Here is a 22,208-nt window from a genome sequence, read left to right on the forward strand (position 1 = left end):
TTCACTTTGATTGTTGTGGGTGGGCAAGTCAGTTAAGAACAAATTCTTATTTTCAATGACGGCCTAGGGGCAGAACGACAGATTTGTACCTTGTCAGCTAGGGGATTTGATTTTGCAACCTTTCGGTTACTAGTCCAACGCGCTAACCACTAGGCTACGCTGCTGCCCCAATATAGTATACTTAAAGACTGAAAAATGATTAATTTAAGGTGTACTCTTAATAAGTGTATTGAAGGTTGATGATAGCATATTTATAGTATGCTACAAGACTGAAAAACAATGAATATAATATATTATAGTCTACTTAATATATACTAGAAAAATACATCTCGAATTTGAAGTATATTATTTGATTATTTTGTGTATTTCAGTATACTTGTAATATATTAAAATATATATATATTTTTGCTTGGGTAATCATTGTGACACATAAGAAATAAAAAAGTACCATCTTGGCTAAAGGCAAAGAAGGCAGAATCACTTTCCTTAAATGTACCCATAATGGAAAGAAAATTGCCTTTATTAATGTGTATGCTCCAAATTCATATAATCCTATGTTTTTTGATTCTCTGAGCAGCATATTGTCAGAATTAAGTGAATTCCAACTGGTTATTGGGACAAACATGAATGCCATTTTGGACATGCGGGACAAAACTAATGAGACCAACTACAATCCAGAGGCAGCCAAGGCTCTCCAACATATACTCTCTGATTACAACCTCATTGATGCCTGACTAGCTCATAACCCTAAAGCAAAAAAGTACACTTTCTATTCAAACAGGCACAAAACATTCTCCCGTATTGATTTCGTGCTATTATCTACTCCTCTATTTTCTTTAATCATGAAAATAGAAATTCGACATATGAGCATATCTGTTCATCATGCTTATTATTTCCAGATACAAATGCCAGAATCTCCTAAAAGAACCACAAGATGCCACTTTAATGTTTCCTTACTACAAAATCATACTTTCTGTGAACAATTTGAAACTGAATTAACTTAATTGATAATGATTAACAAAAAGTAAGTCGATGATCATCCGATTTTATGGGATGTCATTGAAGATTTTATTAAAAACAATGCAACTGCATTTTCATCTGGGCTGAATAAATCACAATTAAAGAAGATATCAGAATTGGAAAAGTTGTTAACGACGTTAGAACGTTTTCAACAAACACCTTTATCAGACCAGGTAGCGACTACTCTCTTCAAAGTCAAGACAGGTCTAAATCTATTGAGAAGACAGAGAGCAGAATTTGACATCCATCAAGTTAGACTCAACCTTTACTTCCATGGTAATTGACCCAGTCGTCTACTGTCTAACAAGCTTTGTAGTAATGATCGATTAGCGGATATTGCAACTATTGAATCTGAATCAGGTGAATTACTAATTACTTCCTGTTTCTATAAAGAATTGTACCCCTTTGATTGTACATCCACATAAAGCCAGATTGAATCCTTTTTAAAAGCTATAAGAACTCATCTTTTTTCAACTGAAGAAGCCAGCTTCCTGGGAGCCCACATCTCTCTCCATGACCGCAAAAGAGCATTGGATAACATGAATAAAGACAAATCACCTGGTTGTAACAGTATTTCTCCTAAGGTCTATAATTTTTTGGGGAACCAATTATGTCCACTGGTTGAAATGATTAACACAGCCGTTCACAAAGGTTTGTTTTGAAGGGATGTAAATTCAGCACTAATTTAGCTTTTATTTTAAAAAGGGTAAGGACTCCACCCAGTGCTCTCACTATCACCTTCTAACTTTGATAAACACAGATATTCAATTATTTAAAAAAATTCAAAATGGCTTTAAATTGAAAATTCTGTGAACTGTCTTGTGCAAGTTTTAAATTGACATAATACCTGTTAGCAATGCTAACTAGCGTTTCGAATTTGAGAGTAAATAAAACCTACTATATTGATAAAAGTCACCTTGTCCGAAAGAGATTTACATGGTTATCAAAACGTCACGCCGGGTAAGCCTACACGAAACACAGCCCTTATTGTAAGTTCTTCTAACATTTCCTATGGGGAAAATGAATGGTGGGGAAATTATTGGAACCATTTCTCTGTTTGACAGGCAAGATTTTATGGTTATTATTACACTTCCACTGTTGACCATGTCCCCTGACTTTGGATGGAGAGATGTTAAAAGATATGTTTACATAAGGAGGTGGAGGTTTTCACTGAAGGCTTTCAGTGGAATCAATCACTGCTGGTTTTAGGGAATGCGACGAAGCAGGTTTCAGAGTCTGGGTTTATGCTACCACAGAGAAGGAGATGAAGATCATGTGTTTTTGTCTGCACCGTGTGTAGGACCAGTGGTTCTGGAGGGTGAGGGACAACTCAGTGGTCCCTGGCTACCCCATGCAGATCAACTACTTCTGGAAAGGCCTGCCTGCCAAGATCGACGCCGTCTACGAAAACAGCGAAGGGAAGTTTGTCTTCTTCAAAGGTGAGAGAAAGAGAGGAATGAGAGATAGAGGAGAGGGAAAAAGGAGAGGATGGGAGAGAGATGGAGATGAAAGGGAATCTTATTTTACTCTTGTATCAGCAGAAGGTAGCATTACGTTTGAAGGGTAGTTTGAGGAGAGCAATTGAGAGAAAAAGACAGAGCAAAGCAGTTTGTGGTCATCACAATGTCATATTGATAAGTACAAGAGAATGCCAATGCAATTAGTAGAAATATGTTCTAAATAGCATCAATTTTGTACTGTATGATAACGGGTGAGAGTTCAGCCCCTCCTCCATCCCTGCATCCCTCCATCAGGCAAATTAACATGACATCTGTCACCCAGCAGGATCACAGAGAGCATCATGCTTTATTTATTCCCTCGTGGAGGAGCTATTTACTGGACTGGACTCCCAACACTTTAGTAGCATCTTATTGTACTGCATTCACAATAAAACAACACTTTAGTAGCCCCTTATTGTACTGTGTTCACAATAAAACAACACTTTAGTAGCCCCTTATTGTACTGCGTTCACAATAAAACAACACTTTAGTAGCCCCTTATTGTACTGCGTTCACAATAAAACAACACTTTAGTAGCCCCTTATTGTACTGCATTCACAATAAATAAAAAAAACACTTTAGTAGCCCCTTATTGTACTGCGTTCACAATAAATAAAAAAAACACTTTAGTTGCCCCTTATTGTACTGCATTCACAATAAAACAACACTTTAGTAGCCCCTTATTGTACTGCGTTCATAATAAAACAACACTTTAGTAGCCCCTTATTGTACTGCGTTCATAATAAAACAACACTTTAGTAGCCCCTTATTGTACTGCGTTCACAATAAAACAACACTTTAGTAGCCCCTATTGTACTGCGTTCATAATAAAACAACACTTTAGTAGCCCCTTATTGTACTGCATTCACAATAAAACAACACTTTAGTAGCCCCTTATTGTACTCATTATAATTACACTAGTTTTCAAAAGCTCTTAAATCAACTCACAACTCACTCACAACTCCTGAACTATGCAAATAAGTCACTGGCGTAATGCAGTCCCCCCCTCTTCATGTCTATGTGGCTGCTTATAGAATCGATGATGCCAGGGCATGTAGCCTGTAGCTTTGCTTTAGCTAATGGATTGGATAAATGTTTATTACTAGGCCTATTTGGTCGACCTTTTCTCATGTTAATCCTAACATTTCACAAAGCTATACACAGTGTCTGCTGGCTGGCAGCAATAATGTAATTACTTGTTCGGTAATTAAAGTAGGAAATTCAAACATTGCAGATTGTAACATTTATTTTCGATGCAGCAGCATACTAATCAGCTCCCAATTGATTTTTTGGAATATACAACGGTCCTATGTAGCCTACCTGAACCTGCATGACATGAGCTGTCCTCACGCTTTCTCCCAGCTTGGATAGAAAGTTGTTGTGCGTAAAACCAATCTATTAAATGCCAAATTTATTGACTGTCCAGTATCCAGACGACCTGTCCCCAGAGCTTCCTATACACTTCATCTCGTTCCGTAATGTGTTGAGGCCAATAAGAAGAATGAGAGGTTTATTTAAAGATGATACAGAACTACGGTATTTAAAGCACCAATCCCTTCTGCTCAGTTTCCCTGATATTGTTACGGCAATCAAGCTTTTTTTTACCCTCCCTGTAACTGTCGCTTCTGCGGAGAGATCGTTTTCTGAACAAAAACTCTCTCGGTCTGATAAGCTCCACTCATTGCACTAGCGGCGTCGTAGCCTGGACCATGGCCTTTGTTCACTGATATCCCGTTTCTTTCAATCAATTTATTTTCTTCAAGGCTTGAGGCACTTTTTCAGACACATTCCTGAAGCACAAGAAACAAACACTTAGCTTCCTAGTACGTATTGAAATGAAAAAAGTTTATAAATTACTTTTTGGAGGGTTACTGTAAAAATGATTAAATAAGTAAATAAAATAGACATCGAGGACATGCGGATGGGGCCCCAAAGGTGTGGGCCTTCCGCCTTCCGGGGGCTGCGGGGGTGTCCGGTACGCCAGTGTAATAAGCCCTCATTATTGGAATGAATTAACAGTCACAATATACTGCCCACAGTGTTACATAGCAACAGTGTAAAACATAATGTTTGGACCCAGGCTCTGACCAGTGATCCACTGATCTATTTTTATTTTTAGGGAACCGCTTCTGGGTGGTCAAGGACACTACTCTGCAGCCCACCTACCCTCAGGATATCTCTCTGTTTGGGAGCGGGATGCCCACCCAGAGCATAGAGACCGCTGTGTGGTGGGAGGACGTGGCCAAGACATACTTCTTCAAGGGAGACAGGTCTGTTTTACCTTTTCATTTCTCCATGACACCACATTGGTTTGATTCATAGTGGCGATAGATTGTAGCTGATGATAGAATTGACTGGCAGGCATTGATGACAAGGAGCCTGCATGTTATGGAGGCTTTGAGACCATCTGTGAGTTACATTAGATTTGTTAGATTGTGAATTAGGTTATACGTTATACTGTATTAGTTTTTATCAATGACAATGATACAGGCTAGCTGATATAAAATGTACTGATATTGGCACGAATGTTGAGGGACTTATCTGCTAAGGAGACCATCTATATATGTGGACTGTAAGAGGATAAGATGCTATACTTAGTACATGGTGTTTACCAATATGGCTCAAATAGTTGGTGAAGCTGTCATGATAGATTAAATCATCTGAGGCGCTGACCCTGGTGCGAGAGCAGATCAGATTATTTGTCATGATGCTGTCATCATTCCGCAGCAATCTGTTCACTAATGAAGTTTTGTTTTTAAGACCATGACATCATCCCTCTGGGTATGGCAGCGTAACGTTATCTTGAGCCTTAAAAGTTGTGTGTACGTGTAGAAGATCATGAGATTATAATGTTGGTGCGTAAGTGTGAGTGTGAGTGAGTGTGCAGGAAATGCAAACTTGTAGTGTATTTGGGTATTAAAAAAGCTTCTAAAGTTTCGAATTTCCACTCTGAAATGTCCGACTTAAGTTGGCCTAACAGAAAATGTATCAAACCCTATAAAAACGTCATTAATTATAATCCACATAATAATTCTAATTAACTATTGTTGCAGGATTATTTTCCTCCTTTAGCAAACTGGCTCAAATGAAGATCCTACATCTGCATTTCTGGATATTGACTGCACTGTTTCATTCCTACCTGGCTTTAGATACTGGAGGTACAATGAAGACATGAGGAACATGGACCCTGGTTACCCCAAACCCATCACAGTTTGGAAGGGCATCCCCGACTCCCCTCAGGGGGCGTTTGTGGACAAGGCCAACGGTAGGCCATCCATTCCTCCCTCTATATCGTCCTCTATCTCTGCATCACATCTCTTTCTAATGACTCAAATTGGCCTCTTTGCTCTATATAGCCTATTTATGCCTTGCTTCTCAGTACAGGACATTTTTGATTGTGTTCTAAAACTAGAAAATGTACATTTTAGGATAAACTTTTTGGCACAAGTCATTTTATTAACTTGTATGAATGTTTAAATATTGAGTTTTTTCTCCTGTGAACAGGATTCACCTACTTCTACAAGGGGAAGGAGTACTGGAAGTTCAACAACCAGCGGTTGCGTGTGGAGCCGGGCTACCCCCGCTCCATCCTGAGGGACTTCATGGGCTGCGACGGCCTGCCGGCCGACGCCGACTGGGACTGGAGCCCCCCAGAGGTGGAGGAGCGTCACTCCGACAGCAGCAACGGTGACGTGGACGTCGTCATCAAGCTGGACAGCACAGGGGGCACAGAGAATGCTGTGGCTATCGCCATCCCCTGCGTCCTGGCTCTGTGCATGATGGTCCTGCTCTACACCGTGTTCCAGTTCAGGAGGAAGAGCACGCAGAGACACATACTGTACTGCAAGCGCTCCATGCAGGAGTGGGTCTGAGCTAAACCTAAGAGGGAACTGGAACTGTAGGGGAGGTGTATGGAACTTCCACTAGGGACTGTGGGAAGAGCGATCAAACTCCTATTGCGCTCTAGTTGTTAAACCAACTCCCTCTGTGGATGGACAGTATATGCAGTACAGTAGAGAAGTCCTCTACTGTGCTTTGCCCTCTTTGTGACATGCAAGGTGGAGCAAAGCTAGCCGTCTTCATTCAAGACTATGATGGACTGTGGCTGCCAAATCCAACGATGATGTGTCTGATTTAACTCTATCATTGGGTACACTCAGTAGTTATTGGAGAAAAAGGAAAGCTGTGTGGGACCTATGTATTTCTCTGTCTCTGCACGCCCCTAACAAGCCCTTACTATCTACAGTACAGTGGACCATTTAGTAATAGGCTACTACTTTTTATTTTCATGTCCTAGTAAAGTTCAAGTTGCCCAGACTCTGTGCTTTCAAATATTAGTACTTGTGAGGTGGACTGTCTGATACCCAAACCAAATATGACCTTTGACCTATCTTCCCTTCCTAGTGAGGATTACGACTCCGGGATTCTTTGTCGGGATGTTTAATTCTAATCTCTATGGATCTAACATCATCATGACATGACATCACGCTGACGTTTTCTTTGGCCATGTCTTTTCCATATCTGCTCATGACCATCCGTCTGGTCTGGTGTGCTCTCTGTCTGTCTGTGGTCTATGGGAAGCAGCAGCAGCTAGGAACAGAGCTGAGGACTGAATAAGACTGTTGTGGCAGTCTGTCTCTAACACAGGGGCCAAAACCATCTCTGCAATATTTTGGAGACTGCCTTAATCATAGCTTACTTTTGTTATGTTTCTTTGTGTGTGTGTGAGTGTGTTTGCGTGACTGGGTCTGTGTGGGTGTGTGTGCGTTAACATATCTACTGTATGTAGGCTCCACAAATCTGTATGAAGATAGTGGTAGTGGGGTTTACTCTATTCGTTTCTTAACATCTTTTGACATGTTCTTCTGACTGGCAGTGACAGCGGTTGGTTTTTCATGTATTCTTTTACATGGTGTGATAAAAAAAGTTCAAGAAAAAGTGGCAAAATCCTGGCTGTGATCTGAAGACATATACAGTAGGTACAGTCAATGTGAATACAATATACAGTAGGTCCCAATAAACATGTTACAGTATATTGTCTCTGAATTGCCCATGGTTGCCCTCCGTGATATTAAAATCAGTGTGGTTGTGTGATGTCACGTTCCTCTCGACGTGTGTGAGATGACTCAGTATGTGAGATTCCCGGTGAACGTGAAGAAACTTATTTTTACATTTTTAGGGATTTGAGTTGTCCACATTTGTGGTACTTCTTTTTTGTTTTTACTTAAATATTTTATACAATCAGGATATTGAACTCCATATCAACAGCTATATCAATACCATACAGTGCCTTGTGAAAGTCTACACACCCTTGTAAAAGTGAACATTTCGTTTCTTAAATTTCCATCTAAAAAGAGATTAAATTGGGATTTTTTTTGTGTACACAATCTACTCCACAGTGAAAGAACATGGCAAATAAATAAACTTTTTGGCCTCAATAAATAAAAGGTTTGGGGCAAATCCAACACATCACAGAGTGAAAAAGGGTTTTTACAAGTATTGTGGGGGCAATATCATGTTATGGGTATGCATGTCACCGGCAAGAACTGGGGAGTTGGTCCAGATCCCAAAAATATGAAAGGAACAAAGCCAATGTAAAAATGTTGAGGAAAAGCTGCCTCAGTCCTCTGAAGACCTAACACTAAAATATAATTGTATTTTTCAGTGGGACAAATAAACACATTTTAAGGCGAAATACACTCCAGAATGGCTTTCGAAGATGCGTTTAGTGTTCCTTAGTGGTCCAGTCTCAGTCCTGACTTAAATCTCCTTGAAAAACAGAGACAAGGTTTAAATATTTCTATACATCAATAATTTCCAACGAAATTGACTGAGTTTGAGCAATTTTGACAAAAACAATGGATATACAAAACATTAAGGACACCTGCTCTTTCCATGACATAGACTGACCAGGTGAATCCAGGCGAAAGCTATGATCCTTCATTGATGTCACTTGTTGAATTCCCTTCAATCAGTGTAGATGAAGGGGAGGAGACAGGTTAAATAATGATTTTTAAGCCTTGAGACAATTGAGACATGGATTGTGTATGTGTGCCATTCAGAGGGTGAATGGTTAAGACAAAAGAGCCTTTGAACGGGGCATGGTAGTAGGTGCCAGGCGCACTGATTTGTGTCAAGAACTGCAACGCTGCTGGGTTTTACACACTCAAAAGTTTCCTATGTGTATCAAGAATTGTCCACCACCCAAAGGACATCCAGCCAATTTGACACAACTGTGGGAAGCATTGGAGTGAACATGGGCCAGCATCCTGGTCGAATGCTTTCGACACCTTGTAGAGTCCATGCCCCGGTGAATTGGAAGCTGTCCTTAATGTTTTGTACACTCAGTGTATGTTGCCCTAAAAAAGAGATTCCCAAACATGTTTGCCCCACGACACCATTTTGATATCTGAAAATTAAAAGCCAATGTAAACGTTTTTATTTGGGGCTATGGCAGTCAATTGAAAAACATTCTAACAGTATTTCTGATTGTCTTCTTAACTCACCATCACATCATTTTAATGTGGGTCTATGACAATCAATTGCAAATTAGTCAGACATAATTGACCTAATCTCGCCACCACTAATGGTTGGAGGTTCTTAAATTCAGGGGGCATGGTCGACAGTGCACACCTCATCTCTGCTGTCACTTCCAACCTGGATCGATATTTGGTTTTAATGCAGATGAGAGCACTGAATCCAGCTTCACACAGATATGAGCTGGCGAAGGGTACCATGAGATTTATGGTGCTTTCAAGACAACTGTTCCCACGTTTAAAACAACTGGGAACTCGGAACTGGGAACTCAGAAATCTCAGACTTCCGACCTCAGTGCTTTCAAAACAAAAAATATGATTTAAATTTAAGGCAGAGAAATGTGAAAACTGTGCTAGGGGTGTGTAGACTTTCACTAGACACTGTATCGTAACCCGTAGAAATCATATAACTAAAGGGTTCTTATCAAGTCATTCATTTTTCATTGTTGTTCTCCATGGATCATTTAATCTAGAGTCGATGTCCGCGCCCCCGTAGAAATCTAATTTCGCACTTCCGCTGAAAAGTAACAGAGCAAGAGCGGTTTTTGGCAGACCATGAGACATCCCGAAAATCGGTCTTCTCACAAAATCGTCTGTAAGATCGAACAGTTTGGCCTACAAAACTCTATGGAAATGTGAGACTCTCACAAACAGGTACATGTCGGTTGTTGCTCTAGAACTCCCACAGGCCTCACAAGACTCGTCCTGAAGGTCCCCAGGTACCAGTTCGAAAAAATGAATGGAAGTGTATCTGGAGATTGGGGTTAGATACATAACAAAAAAATAACAAATGTTATCTGATCTTTTTTTATATCTCTCAGATATCAGACAGACGCTTCAGAACAAACTTCCTTTAGATTTTTTGGGGGGACTCGGTTGTTCAATGTGAATCTGTTATTCAATACGTTTGGATAGGCTAATAGTAGTAAGACCAAATAAAAATGGTCATAAAAAACAAAAAAATATGATTTATACAAGGGGTCTTAAAATTAAAAATCAAATAGAAATATTATGTTTGGTATGACTTTCTTAAAACAATTCCATATGGCTTAGTAGCTTAGTATTCCATGTCAATTCGTGAAGTATGCTGAAATTCAAATTTTCCCTAACAAGGATTTGGAATTCAGTTGGTGTACTTCCTGAATTGACTGAATTGAATTTAAATGGAACCCAACTCTGAAGCAGAGCCAGTCAGGCTAGTTCAGTTCAGTCAGTACTGTATTGCTGTATTTATTCCTCTGTGCTCATCAGCACCTCAGTCTCGTTGCACTGTTCTGAGGGCAAGATAAAGTCTGTCAATAAAGTGTATTTTAAAATGCAGTGCAGCTTTTTGGGCATCATGCTTTGTTTGTTGTTGGTTGTTTTTGTCATTGTACATTACAGTCACGTTATTCATGTAAATGTTATTTTCCTTTTAAGTGTTTAAATCTAAGACAATTCTATTTATAAGTTATCATCAAATGAAATACAGTGGTAGTAGTATCATCGCCAACAGAAGTGATGATTGAAGTTTGAAAGCAAAGAGATCGAAAGAGAAAATTAGAAAAAAGGCTAAACCAAAAGGATGAATACGCTTAAAAAAGGCTTTGCCATTTAATAATTTCGGATTGTATAGAGAATTCCATCTGTGCGTACAAAGGATCAGCATCAATGCCATAACAAGCCAAAACCCTATAATTTTATAGTCAACTAACATGAGATCTTCTCCACTAAGGGCAAAAGGGAATATCATAAAAACCAGGAGCATTAAATGTTAAAACTGTCTGGCATAGTAACCAGCTCTGTCTGTCCTCTGGAAGTAGATAAGTGATGCCTTTACCAGGCTCTTGAGTGCCTCTCTCTCTGCTGCTTTGACACATGCTGTTAAGCCATTACGGATAATTTGGAGTGCTATTAATGGAAGTGGGAAGAGGCCATTACACAGCAGTCGATACAAGAGACATGACATTTTTGGAAAGAGAGAGAGAGAGAAGGGGGGCGCACACTCCCACAGCACAGACCCATATATTCATATCCATCTGTTTTGTCCTTGACAATTAATGACATTCAACAAAACAAAAATACTAAAAACACACTGTGAAAGCAGTGTGACGTGTGATGGGATGATTACAGAAAAAACATATGCTAATGAAGATAAGGTCAAAGATGGTGAAGGTTTGAAATATGTATTATCCAGGACAGTTACAGTAGTACTGCAGCACCACGGTAGGTACCACATCTTTGATTAACAGTGACAGGTAGCAGATTAATCAAATAAAATTGTGTTTGTCACATGCGCCGAATACAACAAATGTAGACCTTTCAGTGAAAAGCTTACTTACAAGCCCATTACCAACAAAGGAGTTAAGAAAAAACCAAGTGTTAATAAAGTATTTACTAAATAAAGTAAACAATAAATAAATACAAATAAAAATGAAAAAAATAAGAACATTGAAAAATAATAAAATGAAAGAGCAACAATAAAAAACAGTAACGGGGCTATGTACAGAGTCAATGTGCAGGGGCACAGGTTAGTCGAGGTGATTCAGGTAGTATGTGCATGTAGGGTAGCCATTTAGTTAGTTGTTCTGGAGTATTTTGGCTTGGGGGTAGATGCTTTTAAGAAGCTTTTTGGACCTAGACTTGGTGCTTCAGTACCGCTTGCTGTGCGGTAGCAGAGAGAACAGTCTATGACTAGGGTGGCTGGAGTCTTTGGCAATTTGTAGGGCCTTCCTCTGACACCGCCTGGTATATAGGTCCTGGATGGCAGGAACCTTGGCCCCAGTGATTTACTGGGCCGTATGCACTCTGTAGTGCCTTGCAGTCGGAGGCCGTGCAGTTGCCATACCAGGCGGTGATGCAACCAGTCAGGATACTCTCAATGGTGCAGCTGTAGATCTTTTTGAGGATCAGAGGGCCCATGCCAAATCTTCAGTCTTCTGAGGGGGAATAGTCATTGTCGTGCCCTCTTCAAGACTGTCTTGGTGTGTTTGGACCATGACAGTTCGTTGGGGATGTGGACATCAAGGAACTTGAAGCGCTCAACCTGAGCTTCCCAGAACGGCTGGGGTAACTTGACATGCATCATGGGACAGAGACTTACAAGAGGATAATAACATTTTCACAGAAACAATTCATTATTGTTCTGCATGGGACACATTATTAATGTCACAGATGTTTCTTCCCTTGACCACACAACATAGTGCATGATAATACTCCATGGAAATGGTCATACCAGGTGAGACATGCAGACTCCTCAATTGGCATATCATCCAATTTGTGAATGATTATCTACTTTATGTATGAATGGAGAATATTCTGACCACTTCAGAGAGGTGGATCAGTAAAATAAACTTTCTGTAGGGATCTACAGCTATTTAAGGGCCATCAGAGAATCATTCAGGATGAAACTGTCTGATAAATCTACAGTATTTTATGAAATAATTATAGTACAATATATAGTAGGTTAATATAACTCTCCTGATAAAAATAATAAAAAAGATTTTATGGTATTGCTTTGAGGAAAATGTTAAATATTTATTCACAAAATATCCAAATTGTCCATCTCTCTTTCTCAACAGACAATTATCGGGTACATGTCAGCCCCACAATGTCATTGGTCAAACATTTACTGGTGGCCAATGAGTATCCAAGACAGGACCAATCATTGGACCAATCAAGTGGCGCAGCGGTCTAAGGCACTGCATCTCAGTGCAAGAAGCATCACTACAAATCCAGGCTGAATCACATCCGGCCATGATTGGGAGTCCCATAGGGTGGTGCACAATTGGCCCAGCGTCGCCAGGGTAAATCAAATCACATTTTATTTGTCACACACACATGGTTAGCAGATGAGTGTAGCGACATGCTTGTGCTTCTAGTTCCGACCATGCAGTAATATCTAACAAGTAATCTAACCTAACAATTTCACAACAACTACCTTATACACAGAAGTGTAAAGGAATGAATAAGAATATGTACATAAAAATATATGAATGAGCGATGGCCGAACGGCATAGGCAAGATGCAGTAGATGGTATAGAGTACAGTATATACATATGAGATGAGTAATGTAGGGTATGTAAACATTATATAAAGTGGCATTGTTTAAAGTGGCTAGTGATACATTTATTACATCAATTTTTCATTATTAATGTGGCTAGAGATGAGTCAATATGTTGGCAACAGCCACTCAATGTTAGTGATGGCTGTTTAACAGTCTGATGGCCTTGAGATATAAGCTATTTGTCAGTCTCTCGGTCCCCGCTTAGGCAGGCATTGTAAATAAGAATTTGTTCTTAACTGACTTGCCTAGTTAATTTATTATCATTATTTTTTAAATCTCAACATAGCCTGGAACAAAGAGGAGTCCACTTCCTGTAAAGACAGGAAACAGACATGAAAATATTTAACCTGTTAAACTCTGATGCCCTCTGGTGGCACTTTCTAAGCGATGCATAATATTGTATACTACCCTCTAAAGTACATTTAGGTTTCAAAACTCTAAGCCCTACAAACACATGCTACGTACTATTAGAAAGGTAAGAATGTGGATAAAGGTGTCAGAAACAATGTGACAATTACAGAGCCTGAGATACAGCAGGCTCCATAATGTTTAAATGTCGGGGGGAAAATATGTCACCAATTACTGTTCCAAAAGGATTTTTACCTAATTGTGACGCTCTAAGCATGGACAAATTCCCATAGGAACACAGCCATTTTAAATGTGCAGGGCTTGTGCAATGTAATTTTGGGGCTTACAGGAATATTCTTATGACGTTGCCTGCAGTAAGATTTGAGTTTGATTTCCAAAAAGACAAGGGCTGTAGCGTTGAAATGATATGTCACTTTCTATTTTCTGACCCCAAACATTGTGGGGGGAGGTACCCCCCAAACTCTTCGGACCCTGTACCGGTTATAAGACTTAATGAGCAGTGGCATGTAATAATAATGTAGAGAACTACTCTACAATAGAAAACTAGGTCTTACCCTGCAGCAGGTTGTAGAGGTTACAGTAGTTGGTTCCATTGTCCAGAAGACTAAACCAAGAGAGTTTTTGACGAACCCTGTTGAAAATCACAACAAAAAGCACTAATAACTCTTTATTAATCCATTAATAAGAAGAAACATATTTTATAATTAAATGGTTTGTAAGAGCCAGTGTCAACAGCGTGACTCTGCGGTACTATGATGAGCCAAGGTTTGTCCTTGTTTAGAATAAAAATGTGGGCTGCTGTTGATGATGTGATATTTTTCCTTTTACATTGAATGAACTATAATTGTCTGACTCACTGACACCTAGCAGCCCATAGCTACCTCGATAGAGGGCATGGTAAAGCTAAGGTTCTCAACCTGGGGGTTATCTGGAGACGTGTGGTTGGATGTTATCTCTGCTGGAGAGGCTGATGTCAGCTAGAACAGGGAAAGAGAAAGACCAGCAATGAGCAAAGTGTGTATTACCTTTCTTGTAATGCTACAGCTGTGTTTTAAATTGGTATAAACTGCACCAGTTGGGGAATTGTCAGCTATGATATTAGAGCATATAGCACCCTTCACTATGCCTACACCACTTGCAAGGAAGGATATTACAGTGTCTGAGGTGATAAAACAGGTTCACGTTTTGGAGAAAGCTCCTTTCTCATATCAGTCAGAGCACTCTCTATTTCAATGTTTTTTTTTTTATGTTACGAAAACTGATCTTCCACAGTGAAGTTAAGTTTGATTTATACAGAAGCAGGGTTCTTACCTCAGCCGGCCATGCGGCTCCAGGCTTTAATCTGACTCACCAGAGCTATGTTGACCTCAACACATGGCTGCCCAAACAGCCTGGAGAAAGACAAAGACAGGCAGGTTAATAAAAAAACACAGAGCAAGACTTAGAGTGTGAGTGACAGATATACAGACAGACACAGACAGATTTTGGCATCATTAGGACTAACTTAATTTATGACAGGCTATATAGATAGATATACAACTGCTGCAGTAACGTAACTATATTAGTTTGAAATCGATGATTTCAAAAAACTATTTACTGTCCTGCTCATTTTTTATTGATTTCCCAACAGCATCATCATTCTCATCTTAGTTAGTAACACAATTCCAAACTACTCAAGATGCTATCATGACAGAGACCGGAAAACGTACATGAAAATGTTAGTTGAAAGGAATCAGAGATCAGTGAGATTTACCAGATCACGTTTCAGAATGCAGGGACGGGTGAAGCATTTGAGATCATGGACATCCCCAAGATCAGAGCAGATGTTTCACAGGCATGATGGAGCTGGTTTGTTTTTTTCTTCAGTAGCTGCTTGCTACTTGGGAAGAGTGTCGGTGTGTGCCGTAGCAGTGCAAACCCAGGTTTTATAAAGGATTCTTCCCAAACATCTTCAACACCATAGGACTGTCATGTGTTGTAGAAAAGAGAGCAGTGCGACATGGATTTGTAAGACAATGGCACAACGTCTTGGTACATATTTGGGAAGGTTGTTTGATCTTTGACAGTTTTGTAAATGATCTTGGACTCTAAATGACCATAATAGGCCTGTCATATCCGGTCGGCCTAAAGAAGGAAGCAGCACAGCATTAATTAGTCAGACCAGGCACCAGGAGCCAGAGCGTGACTTCCTGATTTTTGGACAACATGACCTTTAAAGGTGCTGCATGGTCAAATCCGACATCTGCATTGGGCGTGCAGCATTTATGGGGATACGGCCTCTGCATAAGTCAGGGCATTCATATTTCATGCACTTCACGGAGCAGCGCAGAACTGTTGTGAAGGAAGTTGTCAAGGATGTGAGTTTGTGTTTATATTGGACCTCCCGCCCCCACCTACCATCAACCAATCATGTCAATGCGGAGCTATACGGAGCCCTCCCTTGTTACAAAATGGGCTCGAACCAGGGACCCTTTCCACACAACGACAACAGTCACCTATGAAGCATCGTTACCTATCGCTCCACTTGCAGCAGAGCAAGGGAAACAACTACTTCAAGGTCTCAGAGGGAGTGATGTCACCGATTGAAACGCAACTAGCCCGCACCGCTAACAAGCTAGCCATTTCACAATGGTTACATACAGTGCCTTCAGAATGTATTCATACCCCTTTACCCTTTTCATATTTTGTTGTATTGCAAAGCGGGATTAAAATGTATTTAATTGTCATTTTTTGTCAACGATCTACACAAAATACGTACTGTAAACAATTTTTTTGCCAATGTCGTATTTTTTATTGGCTTTAACATGGAAATTCCTCTACACACATTGCATTCACATATTGAGAATGCACTGCATGTTCAAGACATGGACAATTACAGATTACCCAAACGTTATAATAAGATTAGCCTACCATCGTTGTTGATATGGCCTGTTAGTGACTTTGCCACGTGAAAGGTAAACAAATGAGCAGGGAAATAGCCTAACCTACAATCGATTTGACAGTTAAGACCAACAGATGAAAGTCGAAGATGTAATTTTTAAACTAAATTCTAAAGGAAAAACAATACCCAGTCTATTTTATTGTGATAACTTGATGTTCCTAAACAGACTCCCTACAGTCACTGACACCTTTCATTCAATATGCATCGCATATAGGCCTTATGAGTGCAAACTTTTCACAGAAGCTGCATGGACAAAATCATTTACAATATAAAGAAAAAATGTACTTGAATGTCTGTTGACTGTTTTGCTGCTCTGATATTGCAATAAATCATTGGTTATAGGTTACTAATTAGGCTACTGTGTGATGCCATAACCAATCGATGGCATAACCAATTGCATTACCGCTAAGACCAGCTTTAAATAATAATAATAAAATACCAGCTTTTGGTGAATCTTAAATATCACCACTAGCGCTGCTTGAAATAGGCACACTGGCACACATTTTTAATGAACACACCTCAAATATTTCCACCCCTCAGGGGCTGATATAAGATGGTGCCAGGGTTGGGTTGGAAAATACTAGGGTGCTGGCTTTTACATGTCGAAATTGCCAAAGAGCATGCGTTTGAAACTAGCGACTTCTTCCGTCAATTTAAGTACCATAATAAAACAATAACATCAAAATCCGTTGTTGCATGGGCTGAGGCTCAATTCACTGCATCCGCCTATGTCGGACTTTCACATCTGCGATGGAAGGTGGTCAAGCTACAGCAGTGTTTGTCAGACCATGAGACATCCCGAAAGTCGGTCTTGTCACAAAAATGTCTGTAGTGTCCGAACGGTTTGGCCCACACACTATTATGGAAAGGAGAGACCCTCACAAACACAATGGTGTTCTCCGTTTTGACTCCCACAAGTGTCACGGGACTCATCTGAAGGTACCCTATACAAACGAGTGGAAGTATGGAGGTCGTTCTGTGCCAACTAAAATAAGAGGTTAAATATGTGTCCAAAAAAACTAATATATTTCCTGAGCTTTCTTATATCTCCTAGATATAGGACAGACACTTTAAAACTTTATTCCTTATGATTTCTTTTTGACTGTCTTTTTTGACATTCATGTGATTCTATTGGCTATTGTAGTAAAGGCCAAATTCAATATTTTATCAAATATTTGGGGGGGAATTTATTTTTATACCTAAAGGAGTCCTAACATAAATAGCTAAATGATCCATAGTATGATCATCTTAAAACAATTCCATATGTTAGCTTAGTACTCCAGTGACATGATCCACCTGAAAGCCTAAGGGAATTGAATTGGAATTTGTGGAATTGTTGGGGATAATATTGAAGTGGGAATTGAATTCTTGGAATTGACCTAACATTTGAATTGAGAGGAATTGAAATATTTCTAAATTCAAAGACTGATCTGGTATTTGAATTGAATTAAATGGAATTTACAGGGAGAGGGAATTTAATTAAAATTGAATTTGTGGAATTAATTCCAACCCTGTAATGTAATGTTTCTCCACTGATCAGCTACAGCAACACTATTCATTGGCCAGAGCATGCCTATTAATTATCATGATGATCTTTATAAGGTATTTAAACCTCTTAGATGGATCAGAGGACTGGTCCACTATTACAGTGCTTTCTTTGTTATAGAAAAATCCACAACTAACCGGCAGCTGCTGTACTAATCTGGAAAAGGAATGTGGGGATGGGGGGGAAATGGGGGTGGGGGGTGGGAGATATGCGGGAATCATAGTGATATTCATATTCTCCTGTCTATGATCATCCTTGCAGTCTATTCATTGACATTTGGATAATTGAATAGTCAGTTTGCATGCAGCTCTCCTTTTCCACCCACAGAGGGCCTTGTGATCTAATGGTAAACACAGTATCCTCCCTTCCAGCATGACAGGAGAGCCTTCAAAACGTTATGAACAGTAGTATGTAGTGAGTGATTGCCGATTGCCAATTTGTGATTTAATTTACTGATTTATAAATTCAGGAATATAATCCCAATGCTAAATAAGAGGATAGTAAAACATTAACATGAGTTTATATTTTTTGCCCTCTTTTTGTTTGTGAAAACCAAGACATCGTGGGTAGCAACAGTCTACCCCTAACTCACAATGATTAACAAATGGCAATGGACAACGACCACTATCAAAGAACAGCAAAACCATGCATGAAATCTCCTCCCACCCTCGACTCTCTATCCCACTGATATTCATCCTAAATAAATGAGTTGTGTCCTCGGAGGTCTCTGTGGACATCAGGCCTTGCTTCAGTCTTATCTCTTTGCCACACTCCCCCCATGCCATTCCTCTGTGTGTGTGTGTGTGTGTGTGTGTGTGTGTGTGTGTGTGTGTGTGTGTGTGTGTGTGTGTGTGTGTGTGTGTGTGTGTGTGTGTGTGTGTGTGTGTGTGTGTGTGTGTGTGTGTGTGTGTGTGTGTGTGTGTGCATACGTGCGTGCAACAGAGTCAGGGTGACTGATGACAGTGCACAAATGTTTTTATGTGTTTTATAGTAAAGATGGAATTTAACTGTAAAAAAGTATTGCCTTTTAATGTGCCATGAACACAAACTGTCATGATGTTTTCATCTGATTGTCAAACAAATCACTTCCAAAAGTTTGCACGGTTCATCCAAAATAATTCCAGCATCATTTTTTTCCTCCATATTAGCATTGACATGAAATCAGCCAAAACACCTCAAAACAAGACATGATATCAAGAACAAGATAAAACTAGCTGAAATGAGCCACCTACAATTCCCCGCATGGCAGGTTTTTGTCGTTACTGCTAGCTACTGGATCTAACCGTTCAGAATCATAACAAAGCACAGCTTCCGGCCACATTGATGCACGCTAATTATTTTCTTGAAGTTTTCAGACAACAGGTCTATGAATTCATTTCTTTTTAGCACAGTGGCCAGGCAAACCCTCTCTCCCTCCCCATGTAGGTTGGGCTGCTGAATCAACCTGCTGAACCAACCTGTTGAACCAAGGGTTATGACAGCGATGAGCTGAGCAGCCCATGACAACGGGTCGTTTGTCGTGGGAGGAGGGGTTGGGGGCCTCAAGTGGAGAAAAAAATAAATAAAAATGAATTACTAGTATTGTTTTCTTATGCCCAGCTCACGAGCCCCCTTGATGATGTGAGGCAATTGCCTTTTCTGCCTAATGGTAAGTCCGTCACTGAGGGCAGTGAACTCTAGTTTTAAGCCTCAGTCATCTTTAGGGGCTTGAGTTTTTTTTCTGATCATACGATCTGAGCTGGAAAAGCTCTGGGCCCCAGTTAAAGACAATAACTAGGGCAAAACATTGTTTAAAAAAAATTGTCATAGCCTCTCTCTCTCTCTCTCTCTCTCTCTTTGAGAGGTCTCTCTCTTTGAGAGGTCACTGTTGAGAGGTCATGCTCTTGCTTACAGATGGAGAACAGTCGTAGTCTGTCATTCACTCAACCATTGGCAGAGATGGTTTACTTCACTCTGAACTCATTTCTCATAACTGAATGCTGGAGAACATAAAATGTAACAGATTCTGCTCAAACTTGCTCAGAGAGAGCACATACGTTGGCCCTAACTCAAACTGTAGCCTATATCAGGCTCTCTGCAATGATCTCACATGCTGTATGAGTTCCGTATCCACTGGGCCGGTCACTGGGCCGGTCACTGAGTGAGAATGATACACTGAGGTTACCTAATCCATCTGTCACTGTCAGTGAACATGGTCAAGGAATGGGGACCTTATACAAAGGAAATAGAAAATATGGAATTTAGAGAGAATACAGGATGACAGAGAAAGATAGAGATGAACAAAGGGGATGTGATAACATGTCCAAATTGCAATCAATCCTGTTATACAGTGCCTTCAGAAAGTACATACCCCTCGACTTATTCCACATTTTGTTGTGTTAAAGCCTGGATTTAAAATGGATTAAATTGTTGTTCTTTTTTTTTTTACACACAATACCCAATAATGACAAATTAAAAACATGTTTTTAGACATTTTTGCAAATGTATTTAAAATGAAATACAGAAATATACAATTTACACAAGTATTCACACCCATGAGTCAATTCTTTGTAGAAGCAGCTTTGGCATCTATTACAGCTGTGAGTCTTTAAGAGCTTTCCACACCTGGATTGTGCAACATTTGCCCATTATTCGTTAAGACACTCATTAAGCTCTGTCAAATTGGTTGTTGATCATTGTTGGACAACCATTTTCAGATCTTACCCTAGATTTTCAAGTAGATTTAAGTCAAAACTGTTACTCGGCAACTCCAGTGTAGATTTGGCCTTGTGTTTTAGGTTATTGTCCTGCTAAAGGAGAATTAATCTACCAGTGTCTGGTGGAAAGCAGACTGAACCAGGTTTTCCTGTGCTTAGCTCCATTCTGTTTATTTTTTTATCCTGAAAAACTCCCCAGTCCTTAACGATTACAAGCATACCCATAACATGATGCAGACACCATTATTATTGAAAATATGGAATGTGGTACTTAGTAATGTGTTTATTGGATTTGCCCTAAACATAACACTTTGTATTCGGGACAAAAAGTGAATTGCTTTGCCACATTTTTTGCAGTATTACTATATTGCCTTGTTGCAAATAGGATGCATGTTTTGGAATATTTGTTATTCTGTACAGGCTTCCTTCTTTTCACTCCGTCAATAATTTTAGTTAGTATTGTGGTGTTACTACAATGTTGTTGATCCATCCGCAGTTTTCTCCTAACACAGCCATTAAACTGTCACGATTGGCATTAAGGTGAAATCCCTGAGCGTTTTCCTTCCTTTCCCGCAACTGAGTTAGGAAGGACGCCTGTATCTTTGTGGTGACTCGGTGTATTGATACACCATCAATGTAATTAATAACTTCACCACACTCAAAGGGACATTCAATGTCTGTTTTTTATACCCATCTACCACTAGATGCCCTTCTTTTTTGAGGCATTGGAAAACCTTCCTGGTTTTTGTGGTTGAATCTGTGTTTGAAATGCACTGCTCGACTGAGGGACCTTACAGATAATTGTATGTGGGGGGTACAGAGATTAAGTATCTATCAAAAATCATGTTAAACACTAGAATTGCACACAGAGTGAGCCCATACAACTTATTATGTGACTTGTTAAGTACATTTTTACTCCTGAACTTATTCAGGCTTACCCTTAAAGAAAAGATTGCAGTTTTGAAACTGCAGTAAATGTGCAGTAACTGATGTCGAATGTGGTATTTTGTATGCAGTAATTGCAGAATAACTACAGTGAACTGCAGTTATAATGCACTCTAACTGCAGTTTCACTGCAAAATTACTGCAGTAAAAAAAACTGTGTTATTTTGGACACAGTAATTGCAACATACTGCAGTTATACTGCACTCTAACTGCAGTTACACTGCAGTGTACGGCAATATTTTTCGTAAGGGAATTGCCATAACAAAGGAGTTGAATACTTACTGAATCAAGACATTTCAGCTTTTCATTTTTTATTAATTTGTAGAAATTCCCCAAAACATAATTCCACTTTGACATGATGGGTTATTGTGCTTATTCTAGTTACAAAACATCTACATGTAATCAATTTTAAATTAAGGCTATAACACAACAAACGTGGAAGAAGTCAAGGGGTGTGAATACTTTCTGAAGGCACTGTAAATGGTGTGTAGCATTTTGCAAGAATACTCAGTTCTTCAAACACATGGTGGTAGGATATTCTTGAAGGCTATATTAATATGTCAATGACCGAATGAGTAATGTCATTTAGTAGCCTAATGTCATTACTCATT

At 39.6% G+C, this 22,208-nt stretch overlaps 1 protein-coding gene across 4 annotated transcripts in view; it reads left to right on the top strand.

Annotated features, from left to right (window-relative positions):
• The window catches only part of LOC139560614 (matrix metalloproteinase-16-like), a 44,769-nt gene extending 34,394 nt beyond the window's left edge, over positions 1-10,375 (top strand). For all 4 annotated transcript variants that reach the window (XM_071377545.1, XM_071377546.1, XM_071377543.1 and 1 more), the window contains 4 exons: positions 2,321-2,459; positions 4,639-4,789; positions 5,669-5,784; positions 6,024-10,375. In XM_071377545.1, coding sequence (XP_071233646.1) covers positions 2,321-2,459; positions 4,639-4,789; positions 5,669-5,784; positions 6,024-6,391 — 774 coding nt within the window. In that variant the 3' untranslated portion in view covers positions 6,392-10,375. The remainder of the gene's footprint in view (positions 1-2,320; positions 2,460-4,638; positions 4,790-5,668; positions 5,785-6,023) is intronic.
• The last annotated feature ends 11,833 nt before the right edge of the window (positions 10,376-22,208 follow it).

The sequence above is a fragment of the Salvelinus alpinus genome, chromosome 30, assembly GCF_045679555.1.
Source record: "Salvelinus alpinus chromosome 30, SLU_Salpinus.1, whole genome shotgun sequence".
Classification (NCBI taxonomy): domain Eukaryota; kingdom Metazoa; phylum Chordata; class Actinopteri; order Salmoniformes; family Salmonidae; genus Salvelinus; species Salvelinus alpinus.